Source organism: Papio anubis, unplaced genomic scaffold, assembly GCF_008728515.1.
Source record: "Papio anubis isolate 15944 unplaced genomic scaffold, Panubis1.0 scaffold241, whole genome shotgun sequence".
In the NCBI taxonomy this organism is placed as follows: Eukaryota; Metazoa; Chordata; class Mammalia; order Primates; family Cercopithecidae; genus Papio; species Papio anubis.
In genome coordinates, this window is record NW_022162469.1 from 23,954 (window position 1) to 45,340 (window position 21,387).

The window sequence follows — 21,387 nt, forward strand, 5'->3', positions numbered from 1 at the left end:
GGAGGCAGAGGTTGTGGTGAGCCGAGATCACTGTACTCCAGCCTGGGCAACAAGACTGAAATTTCATCTCAAAAAAAAATACATATATATATATATGTATGTATACATTTTGAGGGGGACACAGTTTCACTCATGACAGCACATTTGGGAAAAAAGATTACATGGTACAATTTGACCAGAGTGATGAGCTTTAGAGGTGCTGTGGAAGATAAGGCTGAAAATAAGATTAGGGCTCAGATTGTGGGTAGTTGTAAATGCCAGATGAAGAATATGGATTGTACGGGAGTGACATCACTAAAGGAATTTGAAAAGATACTTACTCAGTTTTCAGGCCCTAAGGTTTTATTGTAAACAGTTCAGCATTTGGTTTACTAGGGGACACAGACATTAGACAAGAACAAAATGTAAATACTAACTATCTTAAGAAGTGTGTTTTGAAGGAAAGTATTGATCACAGTGATAGTGCTAGTTAGGTCAGAGAAATATTCCTTGAAGAAATAACAAGGAATATTAGTGTCCTAAGGTATCCTTTGGTGTGCTACTTTTAAGTTTGGGTCTAAAAAGCAATAGTAATTAACTAGGAATTTTGTATATGTGGTTTTGGCTTATTTTACCTTATGTTCTTATTTACCATTTCTTCTACCACTTGTATTGCCTGTAAACTTGTGGTAGGTTCAAGAGCTGCAGTGTCCAGTAGAAACACAATGTAAGCCACATGTAAAATTTAAAATTATTTTAGTAGCCACAATAAAAAAGTGAAAAATAGGGGGAAAATAGTAGCATTTCAGCATGTAATCTGATTTTTAAAATTATTGATGAAATCGTTTACATTTTTTTCACAAACATCTTTTTTTTTTTTTTTTTTTTATAAAGACGGTCTTGCTCTGTTGCCCAGGTAGAATGCAGTGATGCAATCTTGGCTCACTGCAACCTCTGCCTCCCAGGCTCAAGTGATTCTCCCTCCTCAGCCTCCCGAGTAGCTGGGATTATAGGCGTGCACCACCATGCCTGGCTAATTTTTCTATTTTAAGTGGAGACGGGGTTTAGCCATGTTGGCCAGACTGGTCTCGATCTGCTGACCTCAGGTGATCCGCCTGCCTTGGCCTTCCAAAATGCTGGGATTACAGGCTTGAGCCTCTGCGCTTGGCCCACATCTTTCAGTTCTGGCATGTATTTTTTACTTACAGTGTGTCTTAATTTGGATCAGTTACATTTCAAGTGCTAAATTGCCATATGAAGATAGTGACTACTGAATTAAACAGTGCAGATCTAGCAGCTTGGTTAGATTCAGGTTTAATTATCTTGGCAAGAAGTGCCAAAATACATGGTGCTCACTTCTTCCTATTGCATCATCTTGAGAGGCACATACATGTCTGGCTGTCCTACTTTTAGTGTTCCTAATAGGTTTAAGGTGTTGTCAGCCTCATTCATTCATTGTAGGTCACCCGTTAGCCTTTGACTTATTTGGTTTAGCAGCCTTTGCTATCATTGCCTGGATCCACTAGAAGGAAAGAAAGCCTTTTCATTATAACTTGTGGAGAATAATTTATTTCTATTTTATTTAAGCTTTTCTCTACTAATTAGTATATAAAAGGGATGGGAATCAGGACCACAGCGTCAAAGAAAGGCTGCAGAGAAAACCATGTTTGAAATGGTGGCATTAACTAGGTTATGCAGGATGTTTTAGGATTAGTGCTGGTTTCAGTTTTTATCCTAAGAGTAATTGGAAGCCTGTAAAGGATATTTCATTAGGTAATAGGATCAGATTTGCATTTTTTAAAAAAATCACTCTTTGAAATGTTAAAAAGAAGAATCTCCTTGGCTTCCATACAGAGATTGCACTGGAGGCATTGAAGCATGGATCTTCTATTTAGGAAGCAGCCACATTGGTTCTAGGGATTATTAGAGGTGACCTGGATTAATTGATGATAGTGTGAATAGAAGAATGATTTGTTTAGGAATTAGATCAAGTAGAACCTGGTAATTGAATATGGAATGTAAGATAGAGTGGGAGATGTCAAGAGCAGCTTTGAGGGTTTTGCCTTTAACAACCAAGTGAATGGCCATGCCCTTTATAAAAAGTAAAACAACAGAAAAAAGGGAAGGAGCAGATCGAAGGCTTTTTTTTTTTTTTTAAAGATAGAAAAAGAGACTTGAGTATGCTGATGAGAAATAGCTAATAGAGGCTGGGCACAGTGGCCCACGCCTGTAATCCCAGCATTTTGGGAGGCCGAGACAGGCAGATCACTTGAGGTCAGGAGTTTGAGATCAGCCTGGCCAACATGGCAAAACCCCGTCCGTCTCTACTAAAAATACAAACATTAGCCGGGAGTGGTGGCGCATGCCTGTAGTCCCAGTTATTTGGGAGGCTGAGGCAGGAGAATCACTTGAACCTGGGAGGTGGAGGTTGTAGTGAGCCGAGATTACACCACTGAACTCCATTCTGGGTAATAGAACAAGACTCCATCTCAAAAAAGAAAAAAAAAAAAGAGAGAAGTAGTTAATAGAGAGGGAGATTTATCCCGAGAACACTGGAAGGGGCTGGAATCCTGAAGTCATGTGATGGTTTGTCCTTAGATAGGAGGAGGGACATATCCACTGTAAAAAGACAGAAGGAATGAATGATAACTGTTAAAGAGTCATAAGTTATGTAGTGAGATAGTATACATAGTTTCTATTTAATGATCTGCATTTTCATTGCAATATAAAGTATGCTCATTTCGGGGTATGGAGGGGGCACAAAAACATGAAGGGAGAGCATATACAAATAGGAAATAGTTGTGGAAACATGTGAAAAGGAAAATTAAATTGATTCTAGAAATGTAGTAGGATTGCTGGTCAGGGATGAAGGCATAAGTGCTTCTAATCTGCCTAGTTGTGGAACTTTTTTCCCCTTAACTTATGCTTAGTCACCCTAATGCAGATCCAGAGAAGGCAAGCAGTACATTCTTCCAGAGCTGGGTTATGCTAGGTAGGTTTAACCAGAAAGACAAAAGAGCAAAAGGGTTGAGAGTATTGACAAAACAGTAATTGAAATGATGGATATAGCATGGAATCAGTATTAGATAGAGAAAGAAGTGAAGATGGGAGGATGTACGTGGAGGTAAAAGGGCCAGTGGATTGGAGATTTCAATGAGCCTTCCCTCTCTGCTCCCCCAATAAAAAACGCTAAAACACTTAGTAGAAATACTTAATTAAAGAGACCAGATAGGCAGAGGTGATGGGCTGGAAGTGATGTGAAAATGAGAGATTTGGAAGGCAGTGCTGCTTTGAATGCTAGCAAGTAAAGTCAAGGGACTGTGACTGTGTGTTGAAGTTGGTGATTGAGGTAGGATGGAGCATAGGATCATTGAAAATCAAGGAATGAAGGCTGGGCATGGTGGTTCATGCTTGTAATTCTAGCAGTTTGGGAGGCTGAGATGGGAGGATCACTTGAGGCCAGGAGTTCGAGACCAGCCTTGTCAACATAGCAAGACACCCATCTCTTAAAAGAAAAGAGGCCAGGTGCAGTGGCTCACGCCTGTAATGCCGGAACTTTGGGAGGCCGAGGCGGGCTGATCACCTGAGGTCAGAAGTTCGAGACCAGCCTGACCAACATGGTAAAACCCTGTCTCTACGAAAAATACAAAAGTTAGCCAGGTATGGTGATGGGCACCTCTAATCCCAGCTACTCAGGAGGCTGAGGCAGAGAATCACTTGAACCTGGGAGGCGGAGGTTGCAGTGAGCCAAGATCATGCCGCCACACTCCAGCCTGGAGGACAAGAGCTAGACTCTGTCTCAAAAAAAAAAAAAGGAATGAAGACGAACCTAAAGTGTTTTCATGATTTGTGCTTCTGGGTGTGGAAGAATGATGGTGGTAGGGATTAGAAAGGAGGAGACTTTGAATCAAATGTCCTGGTCTTCAGTGAATGAAGGAGTGTCCCTGCAATTAATAGAGGACTACGATTAATAGAGGAAATGGTGGAATAGCCAGATGCTTGAAACTTTAATAAGCAGAAATTTGAAAAGCAATACAGAAATAATGGTCTTGTGACATTAAAGAGGAAGGACATTGGCTCTTTGGAAATTGACTGTGGACTCAAGAGTATGCAGAGTATCAGAGAAATTTCTACTTAAAAGTTGTAGAGCTGGAGGTTCCTTATAGGGGATTCAGATTTCAGTGAAGGGGTTGATAGAAGTTAAGTATTTTTCATGGTTTAATTAGGCAGAAGGAGCTATATATGTAGTTACTACAGGTTGAGCTTCCCTAATCTGAAAATCCAAAACCTGGAATGCCCAGAATCCGAAACTTTCTGAGTGCTGACATGATGCCACAAGTGGAAAATTCCACACGTAAGTACTTAACACACACTTTGTTTCATGCACAAGATCATTGAAAGTATTGTATAACATTCCCTTCAGACTGTGTGTATAATGTATATATGAAACATAAATGAATTTCCTGTTTACTTGGGTCTCATCCCCAAGATATCTGATTGTGCGCATGCAAATATTTCAAAATCTTAAAAAAAAAAAATTCGAAATCTGAAACACTTTTGGTCCCAAGCATTTCAGATAAGGGATACTCAATTTGTAGAAGCTTCTCTTTAAATGTCGATATATACACATATAGATAAAGAGAATGTAATATAGATAAGTACAAGTTTAATGTTTACTATAATATCGAATTCCAGTTTAAAATTTGAATTTAATTATAATTTTGTTTTCCTCAGGGTTTTTAAAAAGTCGAGATCGTGCCTATGCAAAATTCTATACCCTTTTATCCAAAACACAGATTTTTATTCGTTTCATTGAAGAATGCAGTTTTGTAAGTGATAAAGATACTGGATTAGCATTTTTTGATGATTGCATAGAAAAGGTAAAAGTTTGTACTTATACTAGTGTTTAGAAAAAAAAGTTTGCCTTACCTGTATAATTATCATTGTTATTGTTAGTCTAGAGTGATATAAGGAAGACAGTATAGGGTTGTGTATGTGTGTGTATGTGTTACTGATTCTGAGCTGAATATAAGAATAATTTTCTTTGTGGTATCAAGTTGCTACCACATATAGCCAAGTTTTCTCCTCTTTATTGATTGATCCATTGATTGAAACAGCATCTCATTCTGTCACCCAGGCTGGGTTGCAGTCGCATGATCATAGCTCATTGCAACTTCAAACTTCTTGCCTGAAGTGATTCTCCCACCTTAGCCTTCCGAGTAGCTAGGACTACAGGCATGTGCTACGCCTGGCTAGTTTTTTAAATTTTTAGTAGAGATGAGGTCTCACTGTATTGCCCAGGCTGGTCTCAAACTCCTGGGCTCAAGCGATCCTCCCACCTTGGCCTCACAAATCCTTGGGATTACAGGATGAGCCACCATGTCCAGCCAGTAAATTTTCTCTTTAAATCTCACTTTCATTTACAACTATTGAGTTGTAAAACTAAGAACATTTCCTTGAGCCTTGTGAGTTTATTTTTTTTTAATTTAAATGAATAAGATTTACTTTAAGATTTAGGTTTTTAAATTAAAAAATGTTTAGTTTTATGGGTAATAGAAGTTGTGTTCTTTTGTTTTAATGTCTTTCCAAATTCTTTTGCCTAGTATGTTTCTTTTGTTCTAATGGAAGATGGAAATGTTAAATTTTAAAGCTTTACCCACCCATCCTAAGGAAGTTAAAATTGATTCTTGACAGCAATGACTTGGTTATAATTTTTCCTAACTTTTAATATAATTCTTATTTTTGCTAAGTAGATCTTGGGGCCAGTTTTTTATGCAAACCGTATATTATATAACATTTGAGATTGTATCCAAAAAAGGTAGAATATTACAATGTTAATTTTTTTGGCCCCCTCATGATTCATGTGCCTTAGAAGATTTGAATAATTTTCTCCTATCAGTGTGATCTAAAATTCCAGGTATATAATTAAAACTATTCAACATTTTTGTTTATTTACAAAATTGATATTCCAGTGTCTTCCAGTTATATGAGAAGCTTAATGTCAATCACTAATAAAGGGGCTTAATAGTAATGAAATTTTTTATTTGAGAAGCCAGATAACCTTGTGATTGGTCATCTTTTGTCTTAAGGTTTACAAAATGACTAATCAAAATAGTTTTCTATCCTAATAGCCACAAGTAAAAAATTATGCTTTAGCCTAAGAGTATGTAGTTAGCCTAAAAATATACTTTGCAATGTTTTGTATCAGCCGGTACTGAAAAGGGGTAGTTTTTTTCTAAATCAGAATGTAAGATAAAAATGTCTATTAAATTCATAGTGGACATTTTCATTAGGAATCTGTTTTCTTTTTTTCTAGTTGTTTCCTGATAAAGGCACAGAGAAATCAGATAAGGTATGTTTTTCTTAGACTTTAAGGGTTGAAATTTCAGAATTAGATCTTGTTTGTATGCAAATTAATTGGGGAAAAATAATTATTTTCAGGTTGATTTTGATTCAGCAGAAGATACCAGATTGATAGAACTGGATGATTCACAGAAAAGTGAGCATACTGTATTTATAATGCCACCAGAGCCACCTCCTGATGATGGAAAGGACCTGTCACCAAAGTACAGGTAGTAGGAAGTTTTCAAAGAGCTATTTAGGCACAGCCTATTAGTTTCTTTTAATTTTTATTAGTAGATATGTATATTAGTCTTTTGTGAAACTCATTTTCGTTATTAATTTGGTGAACTAATGTAGATAAATATTTTATGGAAATGCCACTAGGTGTTATAATTTAAAAATTGGATGATATTGTCAGATGTTGATCATTGTTTACCTTAGTGTTTGTATTTTAATCTTTAAAAGTTTCAATTCTGAAGAAGAAAAATGTTACTTTTATGAGGCTTCCCGCTCACTTTGGGAGTTTTATTGTTGATACAAAGACTGTGAAATTCTTATGAATTGGTAATTTTCCGAGAAAACTTAAGGTAGAGGGCCAGGAATTTACTCTTTTTTAAGATAAAAGATAGGATTTGGATGTGACTCTTTTAAGAAATTAGAATGGATTTTGTAGTTTTTTTATTACTATAAATTTAATAAATTTAGAAAATCAAACGAAAATGGAAAACTAATACATCATTCTAGCACCAGTACCTGTGTCTCTTAACAATTGTGGGCATGTATTTATGTGGATTTATTTGTGTATGTATTGCATGTATGAGTTCATCAGGTAGATTCCCTTTGTAATCTATGTTTGCCTTTAGTGGTCTGAACATTTTCCCATGCCATTAAGTATTTTTGTGCCTTATCATTTGTAATGACGACATTGTATGCATTTATTATGATTTATTTAACTAGCCTCTTACGGATTTGTTTGTTGTTATTTGCTGTCTATATCTTTGTGTACGTACACAGTTATTGTCTTAGGCTGTGTTTCTAAAAAAATTTCTAAAATGGAAAGTAAAGTAAGTACCTTCCTAAAATAGAGAATTAATGTATAATATCAAGAGGACTGGATCAGAATGAAGAATATATCTGGGATTGAATGGGTTAATTAAATACTATTTTGATTTCATGTTAACTATAGAATTCTTTTCTACTTTGGCTTAACTGCTAGAAATTGGAATGCAGATACTGACAAACAAGATAAAATCAAATATGGAAAGGCAATATCTCCTAGAAGAAAATTGGCCAAAAGAAATAAGTAGACAATTTCCAAGAAAGCCAAAGTCAATAATATAAAAACATGTTATGGTTTTTTGCATTCAAAGAAATGCAAACCAAATTGATGAATAGAAACTTTTGACATTGAGAATAGGTTATGCTAGTAGTTAGAATGTATGTTTAAGTATAATCTTTTTTGAAATAATTTGATATTAATTATAATAATTTTAATTCTTTTGATAAACATGGACCTAGCAAATTCTATTATTGGATATTCATCCTATGAAATTAAGCAAAAGTATTCACAAAGATATACATATGAAAATATTTAATTGGAGAAATTTAGAAACAATCTACAACCTCATAATGTCCAGCAGTGAAAAACTGCTTAAATTGTGGTACATCCTTAAAATAAAGATTTTATGGATTTTTTTATTTTAAATACCTATGCAAGGTAATTTTATGAAGAAAAACATAAAATTATGAAGTATACTAAAATTTTTTAAAACATAAATTATGGAATACATGGATTCTCTTGAAGGAGTTATTTCTCCCTTTAATCAGAGTTTTCTGTGGTTTAGAGACTGATTGAAAATAACAAGTAGGGTGGGGAAGAGACAAAATTTTCATGAAGGTGGTCTCTGTATGTTATATCATTTAAAAATTTTAAAAAGTATTTTTTCTATATAAGCATTTAAAATAATTTGGGGTACTATTTAAAGTTTAGAAATATTTGCCTAAACGCTGGAATAATATGAAGAGTTGGTGTGTTTTAAATCAGCAGTTCTATTTTTGCTTTTTATTTTAGTTACAAATACTTTCCAAGACTGGACCTTAAGCTTTTTGACAGACCGCAGGAGTTGAAACTTTGTTTTAGTAGACACCCTACTGGGAGTAGCATTACAAAGAGTCCAGCTCTCATGGCTAAGAGAACTAAACAGGTCAGATATTCTTTATCTAATACATGTTCATTTAATATGTAAAATATGTATATGCAATATGCAGCTCATAGTTTAGAATGATCACCCACAACAACCATTTGAAGACTCACTATGGTTGTTATTGAATTTAACTAGATTTCTTGCAAGCCTACTTAAAATATCAAGTCTGGGCCGAGCATGGTGGCTCATGCCTGTAATCCCAGCACTTTGGGAGGCTCAGGTGAGCAAATCACTTGAGGTCAGGAGTTAGAGACCAGCCTGGCCAACTTGGTGAAACCCCATCTCCATTAAAAATACAAAAATAAGCCGGGTATGGTGGCAGGCGCCTGTGATCCCAGCTACTCGGGAGGCTGAGGCAGGAGAATCGCTTGAACCCGGGAGATGGAGGTTGCAGTGAGCCGAGATTTTGCCACTGCACTCCAGCCTGGGCGACAAGAGTGAAACTCCATCTCAAAAAAGTCTGTGTATCTATTAATCTATCTGTCTGTCTATCTATCTATCTATCTATCTATCTATCTATCTATCTATCTATCTGTCAATCAGTCAAGGCTGAAGTTTTCGAATGCTTATGTTTATGCTTTAAGACTATCCATAGGAATTGGCCGGGTGCGGTGGCTCATGCCTGTAATCCCAGCACTTTGGGAGGCCGAGGCAGGCGGATCACCTGAGGTGGGGAGTTTGAGACCAACCTGACCAACATGGAGAAACCCCGTCTCTACTGAAAATACAAAATTAGCCAGGCGTGGTGGTGCATGCCTATAATCCCAGCTACTCGGGAGGCTGAGGCAGGAGAATTGCTTGAACCTGGGAGACGGAGGTTGTGGTGAGCTGGGATTGAGCTATTGCACTCCAGCCTGGGCAACAGGAGCAAAATCTGTCTCAAGAAAAAAAAAAAAAAGAGTCTGTAGGAACCAAATATACTTTTTAGAAAACTTAATTGAAATATAATTCATATACCATACAGCATACCCACTTAAAGTGTATGATTTGGTGGCTTTTAGTATATTTTACAGGTTTGTACAATCACCCCCACAATTAATTTTAGAATATTTTCATCAACCCCAAAAGAAAGTTTGCATCCTTTAGCCATTAACCCCAATTCTCAATCCCCAGCAGCCCTAGGCAACCACAAGTCTGTTTTCTGTCTATAAATTTGTCTATTCTGAGCATTTCACCAGTAGAACTGCATAATATGTATTCTTTTGTTACTGGCTTCTTTCATTTAGTGTAACATTTCAGGATTCATCCATGTTGCAGCATATATCAGTAATAATTTTTATTGCTGAATAATATTCCATTGTATGGATATACCATATTTTATTTGTCTGTTCATAAACATGTGGCTGCTTCCTACTTTTTGGCTATTACGAATATTGCAAATGAACATTTGTGTATAAGTGTTTGTTTGGATGTATGTTTTTGTTTTTCGGGAGGTTATATATCTAGGAGTAAATTGCTATGTCAAATGGTTACTCTGTGTTCAACCCTTTGAGGCACTTCCAGGCTGTTTTCCAAAGTGGCTGCACCACTTTCCATTCCCACCAGCAGTGTGTGAGGGTTCCAGTTTTACAACATATCCTTGTCAATTCTTGTTATTGTTTGTCTTTTTGATTATAGCCATTTAGTGAGTATGAAGTTGTATTTTAAATTTGCATTTCCCTAATGGCTAATGTAAATATACTTTATTCCAAGTATTATAATCCAAAGGGAGTTAACTTAGGACAACTAGACATCTTGCTTTATTACTATATGTGATTTAGGTATAAAGAACTAAGCTGTGGTTACATATGAGTTAAAATTAAACATCCTTTATACATACACTGACATTTTGGGGATCTTCAAAATGTGGAAAATTTCACGATGAAAATCTTAGTTCAGATTTTACTAATTTATGGGATAGACCCCTAAATCCTAGAGATATCCTGAGGTATTTCCTAATTTCATTCATACAGTTCATATTTCTTTCAGTTTTTCGAAGAGAATACTAAAGAATTTTTTTTTTACTGTTACCAGCTAACAAAAGGCAAATTTCTAAAATGAGAAAATTTTGCTAACTCAGCCTCTAAATCTCATTTATAGCAGAATTTTTTTTTCAGGCTAACTGAAAAAGAAAAGAATCATAGGATCTTAGAAAAACAAGGGCATATGTTTTTAAATATATACTGAAGTATTGTGGAGATTGAGCTCAAAAGTAAAATTAATATACCAAGTTTTTTTGTTTTTGTTTTTGTTTTTTTTTTTTTAGGGTGGAGTCTCGCTGTGTCACCCAGGCTGGAGTGCAGTGGCACGATCTCGGCTCACTGCAACCTCCGTCTCCCAGGCTCAAGCGATTTTCCTGCCTCAGCCTCCTGAGTGGCTGGGATTACAGGCACCCACCACCACACCCAGCTAATTTTTGTATTTTTAGTAGAGACGGGGCTTTACCATGTTGGCCAGGATGATCTCAATGTCTTGACCTTGTGATCCACCTGCCTTGGCTTCCCAGAGTGCTGGGATTATAGACATGAACCACCATGCCCGGCCTCCAAATTTTTTTATTTAGAACGTAGACTAGTGGAGGAATCTTTAGTGCAAAGCATAAAATGGCATTCTGATATATGTGATAGGCTCTGTAGTTTCTGGGAATATATATAGTTTGATAAAGCTCAGCAGATGGCTGGGCACGGCAGTTCACTTCTATGATCCCAGCGCTTTGGGAGGCTGAGGCGGGCGGATCACCTGAGGTCAGAGTTCGAGACCAGCCTGGCCAATGTGGTGAAACTCTGTCTCTACTAAAAATACACACACAAAAATTAGCTGGGCATGGTGGTGGGTGCCTGTAATCCCAGCTACTCAGGAGGCTGAGGCAGGAGAATCACTTGAACCCAGGAGGTGGGGGTTGCAGTGAGCTGAGATCATGCCATTGCACTCCAGCCTTGGTGACAAAAGCAAGACTCCATCTCAAAAAAAAAAGCTCAGCAGATGATTTTGATACCCTATTCTCTCTTCTACCTAAATCAGAATGAAAAGCTGAACTAGAAAACACGACTATCAAACTAGGAGGTGGGAAAGTTTATGTTGACTGCAAAGGAGTAGATTGGTTTTTTTTTTGTTTTTTTTTTTTGAGACGGAGTCTCCCTCTGTTGCCAGAGTGCAGTGGTGCGGTCTTGGCTCACTGCAACCTCCGACTCTCTGGTTCAAACAATTCTCCTGCCTCAACCTCCCGAGTAGCTGGGACCACAGGCACACGCCACCACGCCCGGCTAATTTTCGTATTTTAAGTACAGACCGGGTTTCACCATGTTGGCCAGGCTGGTCTTGATCTCCTGACCTTGTAATCCGTCCGCCTTGGCCTCCCAAAGTGCTAGGATTACGGGCATGAGCCACCGTACCTGGCCAGAAATAGGTCTTTTTTAAGGAATATGTCAGTGAGGGAGTTAACATAGACTGTAGCTTGGGAAGACAGAGTGGAAATCTTGGCAGGAGATAGCCTAGAGCATCTCAAACTTTAGCGAAGGGAAGAGTGAGAAGAATATCACTTTTTCACCCATCAAAAATGAGTTCCTTGTTTGTAAAAGACATGTTATGAGCCATTCTAATACAAAAAGATGAATGATATTTGCTCTTAATTTCTACTCTGTTAAGAGACACATGCTTGCTAACAAATAGTTTTGGTATAGTATGAAGTATTATTGTAAATGAGTGTTCAGGGGAACCGTTAGCACTAATAAACAGGAAGCCACTCACAAAAGTCAACTTTGAAGTGCTTGATTTTAGGGGTCAAGTTTTACTTAAATTCTCCTCTCCCTTTTCCTTCTCACTTCTCCCCTCACCCTAATGAATTTTAATAAATATCGTAATATTTTATTCTCTTTCTAGGAAATAAAAACAGCTCATAAATTGGCGAAGAGATGTTATACAAATCCATCACAGTGGGCCAAGTGTCTGTTCAGTCATTGTTACAGTTTATGGTTTATTTGTCTTCCGGCCTATGTTAGGGTTTCTCATCCTAAAGTCAGAGCACTTCAGCAGGCATATGATGTACTTATTAAGATGAGGAAAACAGATGTGGATCCCTTAGATGAGGCAAGTATAACAAATTGACATTGTTTCTAAGGTAAATTTTATTTTTGTACTTCTAATAAAATTTGGATCTAAGTTGCCTTAAAGTGTGCTCAAGCATTTTCATTAAGCAGGAAAGATAAAACTATTACTCTGTTACATGGAGCTGATGCTTGTGTTTATTTTTTATTTTACTTATTTATTTGTTTTTGAGACAGAGTCTCACTCTGTCACCCAGGCTGGAGTTCAGTGGTGCGTCCTTGGCTCACTTCAGCCTCTGCCTCCTGGATTCAGACAGCTCTTGTGCTTCCCAAGTAGCTGGAATTGTAGGCACATGTCACCATACCTGGCTAATTTTTTTTTTTTTGTATTTTTGATAGAGATGGGGTCTCACCATGTTGGCCAGGCTGGTCTCAAACTCCTGGCCTCAATGATCTGCCTGCCTCAGCTCTCAGTGCTGGGATTACAGGCATGCGCCATCATGTCTGGCCATGTTTGTTATTTTTAAAGAGATGGAGTCTTGCTCCTCTCTCGCCCAGGCTGGAGTGCAGTTGAATGGTCATGACTCACTGCAGCCTTGAACTCCTGGGCTCAAGCAATTCTCCCACCTGTCTCCCAAGTAGCTAGGACTTCAGGCATACAGTCCTGTGCCTGGCATATGGTTTTTCTTCTTTTGATTTTTTTTATTTTTAAAGAATGGAGCCTAACTTTTTTGCTCAGGCTGGTATTGAACTCCTGGCTCTTGAACCCCCACCTTGGCCTCCCAAAGTGCAGGGACTGCAGGCATGAGCCACTGTGGCTGGCTTCCTTTTGTTCTTTTAACTTTGTTGGGGAGCAGATAGGGAATAGGCTTTTAGTAAGTGGCTTTCCACTAAGGACCTGTGTCCTAAGGTGAGTTATATAATCTATTTAAAGATATACATTAAAAATATATTTTTTTATTAAAAAATATTTATATATACTCAAAAATATATATATATATATATATATATACTCGTGCCCAAGCTGGAGTGCAGTGGCACTATCACAGCTCACTGCAGCCGAGAACTTCAGGGCTCAAGCAATCTTCCTGCCTCAGCCTCCCAAGTAGCTGGGATTACAGGTGCACACCACCACATCTAATATTTTAGTTTTATTTTTTGTAGAGATGGGGTCTTGATATGTTGCCTGGGCTGGTCTCAAACTCATGGTGTCAAGCCATCCTTCTGCTTGGCCTCCCAAAGTGCCAAGATTATAGATACGAGCCGCTGCACCTGGCCTATGTAACTTGTTTGTATTTTGGATTATCTATTTGAAAATGTAGCTTTGAGCTTCTCAACTTTGGCACTATTGATGTTTTGGCCCACATAATTGTTTATTTTAGGGGCCTGTCTTGTGTCTTGTACATTGTGTAGGATGTTTAGTGGTATCCCTGGCCTCTACCAACTATATGCCTCTGTTTCCCTGCACAGATCATGACAATCAAAAATGTTCCCAGAGAACAAAATTGCTCCTGGAGAACCACTGAGGTAGATAATAATAGTTAGTACCTTAATTGTAGGTTAGTTTGAAGGTTAAATCACTTAATATACTTAAAGTGCCTGGTTCATAGTAAGCACTCAGTGAATGATGTACGAGGCATTTTCATGCATTTTCTCTCTCAAGCCTTAGAAACCATCCTAAGAAGTAGAGACTGATACTATCCAGTTAATGGTTGAGGAAACTGAGGCACTTATTTAGCTTTTTCCAATGCTATTTTTCCCTTAAAAATTTTTTTTTGGTGTTAAGATAACTATAAATGATATTTTGAACTAGATTGGAATTAAAAATGAAAAGTCTTTGCTAACAATGTTATAGTATATTTAACTGTCTTCTCATTCTTTTGAAGACAAATCCTATTTGTTCTATAGGCATTTTGGAGATACTGTCTTTAATTCCTTTGGCATTGAATGGAAAGCATAGTGATTGGGGAGAGAGAGACTTTAATTATACTTGATTTTATTTATATTTATTTATTTATTTGTTTATTTAGAGACAGTTTTACTCTTTTCCTTCAGGCTAGAGTGCGGTGGTGCAGTCTCGGCTCACTACAATCTCCGACTCCTGGGTTCCAGCAATTCTACTGCCTCACTCTCCCAAGTAGCTGGGACTATAAGTGCTTGCCACCACGCATGGCTAATTTTTGTATTTTTTTTTTGTAGCGATGGGGTTTCACTGTGTTGGCCAGGCTGATCTCAAACTCCTGACCTCAGGTGATCTGCCTGCGTGGGCCTGCCAAAATTCTGGGATTATGGGCGTGAGCCATTGCTCCCAGCCTCTATCTTTGATTTTAGAAATGAATTACCTCTCAAATTATGAGGAGTAATAGTTTTTCTCTTTGTGGTGATTTAGTTACTCAAACAAATGGAACATGGACACATATGTCTTATATGAAATAGTTAATAATGATGATACTTGCATTAATGAATAGATTTTTGTTTTGTTTTGTTTTGTTTTGAGACAGAGTTTCACTCTGTCGCCCACGCTGGAGTGCAGTGGTGTGATCTGGGCTCATTACAAAGTCTGCCTCCTGGGTTCAAGCAATTCTCATGCCTCAGCCTCCCAAGTAGCTGGGATTACAGGTATGCACCACCATGCCCATCTAATTTTTGTACTATTAGTAGATATGGGGTTTCACCATGTTGGCCAGGTTGGTCTCAAACTCCTGACCTCAGGTGATGCACCTGCCTCAGCCTCCCTAAGTGCTGTGAGGTGTGAGCCACTGCACCCAGCCTGAATAGGTCTTAAAAATAATTTGCTGAGATGCTCAAAGCAGAACAAAGGAGAAAATACTGCTTTATAATAACTTCATGGAAAGAATTCAGTAAAATCTCTACAATTCATAGTATACTAATTACTGACACTTCCTTTTTTTTTTTCTTTTGTTAGGTGTGCTATCGAGTAGTGATGCAGCTTTGTGGACTTTGGGGTCATCCTGTTTTAGCAGTGAGAGTCTTATTTGAAATGAAAACTGCTAGGATAAAGCCTAATGCTATTACTTATGGTTATTATAATAAGGTAAGTAGGATCGACAGTAGGCAAGTTGTGGTGCTTATCGAGAATGATTATTTTGTATAGGTTTTGTTATTCATGAAACTCCTATTAAAGGAGGTTTTGGAATATGTTTATTTTTTAAAAATTGACAAAAAGTATATATATTTTTCATGTACAATATGATGTTTTGAGATATGTATATTGTGGAATGGCTCAATTGAACTGTTAAGTAATTAAAATATGCCTTCACGTACTTACCATTGTTTTCTGGTGAGAATACTTCTAGTCTCTTAGCAATTTTCAAAATACAATCTGTTGTTATTAACTGTAGTCCCCATGTTGTTTAATAGATCTCTTGAATTTATTTCTCCTATCGAACTGAAATTTTGTATCCTTTGACCAACATCTTCCGATACTTTCCCCTCACCTCCCAAAGCCCCTGGTAACAATAGTTCTAATCTCTACTTTTATGGGTTTCACTTTCTTGGATCTCATATATATGTGAGATCATGTGGTATTTGTCTTTTTGTGCCTGGCTTATTTCACTTACTATAATGTCCTCTGGGTTCATTCATATTGTCACAAATGACTGGGTTTCCTTTTGTATTTCAGCCTGAATAGTATTTCATTGTGTATATATACCACATTTTCTTCATTCATACATTGATGAACACTTAGGTTGATTTCATATCTTGGTTATTGTGAATAATGCTGCAATAAACATAGGAGTACAGATCGGTCTTCAATATACTGATTTCATTTATTTTGCATATCTATACCCAGTAATATAGGATTGTTGGATGGTATGGTAGTTCTAGTTTTAATATTTTTAGGAAACTCTATACTGTTTTTGAGGAATCTTTTTAATGACTATACTAATTGCATTTCTACCAAGAGTGTGTAGGGGTTCTTTTGTCCACATCCTTAATCAACATCTTTTGTTTTTTTGACAATAGTGATTCTAACAAGTACGAGGTGATAAGATATCTCATTGTAGTCTTACTTTGCATTTCTCTCATGTTTAGTAATGTTTAGCATTTTTTTATATACCTCTTGGCCAGTATAACTGTTTATATTTGTGTGTATATATATAAACATATACACACACATATGTATGAATTTTTAAAATCAGATATTGCTAATTAACATTATTTTTACCCTTATTTTACCTTTAGGTAGTTTTGGAGAGCCCGTGGCCTAGCAGTACCCGCAGTGGTATCTTCTTATGGACGAAGGTACGGAATGTGGTACATGGCTTGGCACAGTTTAGGCAGCCGCTTAAAAAGACTGTGCAAAGGTCACAGGTCTCCTCAATATCAGGTAATACATGTGATTAGAAATATACTTCCTTGCTGAACCATGAGCTTTATAGGCATATGAATTTTTAGCTATGTGAAGTAGAAAACTTAAATTCTGGTAGACATTTTCACATACATTTAAAGACAGATTATCTTAGTCCAAAATTGTTTTTATTTTTTTCCAGAAATTTAGAAAGTGTTCTGCAACCATAAATGAACTGTGGGTCATTCATGTTTAGTGTAAGAGATTATCAATGCATGAGTTATTGAATTGCTATTGTCCTTATCTTTAGCTCTTCAGAATGTCACAGGTGGAAGTGATGGGGACACGGTGAGCCACGGTAGCGTGGATAGTTCTAATGATGCTAACAATGGGGAGCACACAGTCTTCGTCAGAGATTTAATCAGGCTTGAGTCCATTGATAATCACTCTAGCACAGGTACTAAAATCCAGATTTTACTAACCGTTCACTTACTCTCATGTTAAATCTTTCCTTTTTCAAAAAGCTTCTTCCCTTCTTGAGTTTGTGTGATATGACTACTTTGAAAGTACTGTATACTTACAAGAGAAACAATAGAGTCTGCAGATCACTTCTCTTTATTTCCTGTAGTACAAAATTAGTATGGGAGTGCTGTGCACAGTGCTCTAGCGTGATGCTTCTTTGTATTTGCTTATCATTAATTTATGAAAGTGTATGCTATAATTAGGAATCATGAGTTAAGGAACTTGAAAAGTAGTGACAACTTGCAAATCTTTTAAAAAAATTAAATAGAAAATGTATCTTAAAATTTTAAGAGTATGAATATTAAAGAGGGAAGGAAGTAAGTCACACAATGAGAGAAAGTAATTTCTTTAAGTTACATTTTTTAAGATCTGAGAAGCTGTTGAAGCTGCTTTTATGTACATAGCCATCCCTCTCCTCTGAAGTTAGAAATAAGTGTAACTAAAGTAGCACATTGTGCAGATATATGTGTGTTGCACATCCTTCTTCTTGTGTTGTTTTTTTTGTTGTGGTTGTTTTTAATATCTCAAGCCTTCCTTTAAAAAGAATTCTGGGTCTAATTCCTGTACTTCATCTGATGAACTTGTCTCAATGACTGAAGTTTCCTTTTCTCTGCTCTTTGTTGCTTTGCTTTTTGCTCTGTGCTGTTTCTTGGTGCTGCATTTGTCCTTGGCTGTCATGGTGTGGGGTGCAGACAGACTTGTATGACGTGAAGCTATGGATACACGTGTGCATTAATGCTACCCTTGAATGTTAACCACATCAGGTAATTTCCCATTTATTAGGTTAAATTTTGCTGACATGCAAGGGTGGGGGAAAGACCTTTCATTGTATTTTAAGTATTGTTATTAGTGGTAAACAGTTTTCATTTTCTTGCCTTTTCTCCTTCAGGTAAATGTAATCATATATAGACTCTATTGAAAATATCCAACTAACTTTTCATGGTCAGTTTGCAAAGCATATTTGTTATCTTATTTGAAAATATATTATGCCTTGCTAAAATTCTTATTTTAAGGTTGGTTTGTAGCATCATTGTGACAAATAGTGTTATAGGCATTGAAGAAGTGATTGTTTCAGCTGTTGAGGTGGTGTGGCTATTGCTTTCCAAAACTGATCTTGCTGAATTCTTGTGCTAAAAACAACCTTCATATAATTACAGGAGCATGTGTAAATTTGAAAGTCAACATAAAGCTATAGGTTACAATCCTGTTTGTAATTAACTTCCTCAGTTTGCCATCATGTTTGTATATTATATTAACAAATAAGAATTTTTATGAAACTTTTATTTTAAAGCCACCATATTTTATTTCATCTAATATTTTTTCATGATACTTGTAGAAGAAATGGGCTTCATGTATAAAAAACAAAAAACATTTTTTGTATGTAAACGTTTACCAGGAATAGTAATAGATAAACACCTCTCCTCTTATTCCTTCAGAATTTTAAGTTTATCTTATTATAGAGGCAATTTACTCCTTTAATGGAAATACCAGTCTCCTAGTAATCCTGGGTGTTTGGTATAAAGACTTCAGTAGTTGGGCGCAAACTTTCAGGTCCCCTTTATTTATATTTTAGCTGCATTTCAAATAACTGAATGCCACATACTGAATTTGCAGTGATGGTGTACCTCTGTAGAACTTCTGACAATGCCATTTGATGCTTTTGGGGTTTTCAGCCCAGATGCTTAAGTTGCTCATTTCATTAAGGATTATCTCGTGGAATCTTTCCACTTGGTACCTGGTACAGAGTGACTTAGCTGTTAGGAGCATGTTTGGTTTTAATCTACCCGAGTCCCAGCCTAGTGTTCATTTCATGGCACCATATTGCTTTACCAGACTTTTTGAGGGAGCTAGTAAAAAAGTGACTGAAGTTAGTCATTCTAAGTAGTAGTATTTAAAGACATTAATTCTTTTGTTGTATGGCAAACCCAGAGTCTGAGTGGCAGTGTAATAAGTGATGGAAAATGGAGGTACTGCATATGTTATTTTATGTGTCCTTTATTGACATCTTTATACTGTTTTCTCTAGTACCTGATCTTAGTTTTGATTTTAAATTATAGAACTTTAAAGTCAAAACAGACTTTTAAAATATTTAAAATAATTTCAAACTTACAGAAAAGTTGCAAGAATAATACAGAAAACTCTCATATCTTTAATCTAGATTCCCTCCTTTTTAGTTTGCCACATTTGCTTTATTATTTTCATTCGGTATGCATACACATACCATTTCTTTTTCCTAAATCATGTGAGCAGGTTACATACATCTTGCCCTTTTACCTCTTTATTATTTCAGTGGTATTTTCTCTTATATACAACCACACTTTAGTTACCAAATTGAAGAAAACATTGATATACTACTTCATAGTTTATATTCCAAGTTTGTCAGTTATCCCAGTGTTCCTTGTGGTACTTTAACTCCCTTTCTTTAGTCTTCCTTAACCTGGCACAGTTCCTTAGCCTTTTAAAAAATCTTTTATGACCTTGGCCTTTTTGAAGAATTCATTTTAATTATTTTGTGGAATGTTTCTTAACTTGGGTTTGTCTGTTATTTCCTAGCGATTAGGTTATGCATCCATGGGTGTGCTACATAAATGATGTTGAATACTTCTCAAGTTGTCACATCCTACAGGCATACACAGTCTGTCCTTCATCGGTGATATTAATTTGGATCACCTAGTCTCACTATTGTCTGGTTTCTCTGTGCTTAGTTACTATAATCTTTTTCTTCCTCTCAGATAATAAGCTATTTTTGAAAGGACACTCTGAGACAATGTGCTAATATCCTTTCTCATGACACTTTCTCTTTTAAATTTGGCATCCATTGATGATGCTTGCCTGAACCAGTCATTACTGTGATGGCTACAAAGTGGTGATTCTGCCAATTCTATCACTGTTTTCAAATTTAGAAGACGATGTTCTAGTATATGGAAAATTCTCCATTCTCTGTTTTTTTCTTATTTATTATCAGTATGGACTGATGGGTTCCTGTTTTATTCATTGAAATATAATTCATTACTGCCCTTATTTGTCCTCAAATTATCCCTGTGTGGGCCAGTGGAAGCTCCTTTAAGCTGTTTTTTATATCCTTTAGATACTCTCCCATTATGTTTCTGAACACTACCTTTTTGGCACAACAAAATGTTCTAGCTCAATCTTATACCTTCTCTGTCTGAGCTCTGGAATCAGCCATTTCTTCAGGGACCCCAGGTTCTTGCTCATGGGGAATAGATTTTAGAAGCCAAGATTTGGGATCACTGTTACCACAGTGTTACTGCTTCTAAACTTTTTTCCTAAGCTAGAAAATATGTGTACTGTACATAAAAAAGAATTTCAGAATTGTCACACCCATTTCTCTGTGAAAAACAAACCTACTAAGCAGTTCAGGATTTGACTATTACTCTTAGGCTTAAGGTGGATATTCAAAATAATGTGTTCAAAGTTACTTGGATTAGTCCTCCCCTGGCCCTTTCAGTGGGGTTATATTATTCATGGGAAATATAGTTGGCTTCATTTGTTTCCATTTGTATTCAGTTGCACCCCCTTTATCTTACTAATTTTTTTTAACATGCAGAAGTGTATTGTATCTCCAGAGATAAAAACAATACCATAAGCTATACATAGAGAAGTTTTATCCCTCTTTATTCATTGCATCTTATTTCCCCCCAACCGTGGTAGGTAACCATCTTTACTGTTTCCTGGTTTATTTTTCCTGCATTTCTTTTTGCAAAAGTAAGCAGATGTATGTGTGTTTTTTTCTTACAGGGAAGGTAGCATTCTGTAGACACTCTTCAAAAGACACTTTTCCAAACATCTTGTCTACATCTTTTTAATTTACAGATGAAGAAATTAAGATGTAGTGCTTCCAAATGTGTTTAGTCTTTGATGTTCCTGTTTCTACTGTTCTTTGCGGCTTATCATTATTTTTAAAATGTTCTGTGTTCCTTGTGTGCTTTCTTGTCTTTTGTCTAACCGTAATTGTGTAGGTCAGTGGAATTTTCTTTTGATATTT

General features: G+C 36.6%; 1 protein-coding gene across 4 annotated transcripts in view; it reads left to right on the top strand.

Annotated features, from left to right (window-relative positions):
* LOC116268567 (DENN domain-containing protein 4C) overlaps positions 1 to 21,387 on the top strand; it is a 79,242-nt gene that overhangs the window by 21,179 nt on the left and 36,676 nt on the right. For 2 of the 4 annotated variants that reach the window (XM_031661732.1, XM_031661735.1), the window contains 8 exons: positions 4,714 to 4,859; positions 6,296 to 6,331; positions 6,421 to 6,551; positions 8,393 to 8,525; positions 12,384 to 12,590; positions 15,474 to 15,602; positions 16,754 to 16,898; positions 17,170 to 17,316. In XM_031661732.1, coding sequence (XP_031517592.1) covers positions 4,714 to 4,859; positions 6,296 to 6,331; positions 6,421 to 6,551; positions 8,393 to 8,525; positions 12,384 to 12,590; positions 15,474 to 15,602; positions 16,754 to 16,898; positions 17,170 to 17,316 — 1,074 coding nt within the window. The remainder of the gene's footprint in view (positions 1 to 4,713; positions 4,860 to 6,295; positions 6,332 to 6,420; positions 6,552 to 8,392; positions 8,526 to 12,383; positions 12,591 to 15,473; positions 15,603 to 16,753; positions 16,899 to 17,169; positions 17,317 to 21,387) is intronic. The other 2 variants (XM_031661733.1, XM_031661734.1) reach the window with 2 other exon arrangements.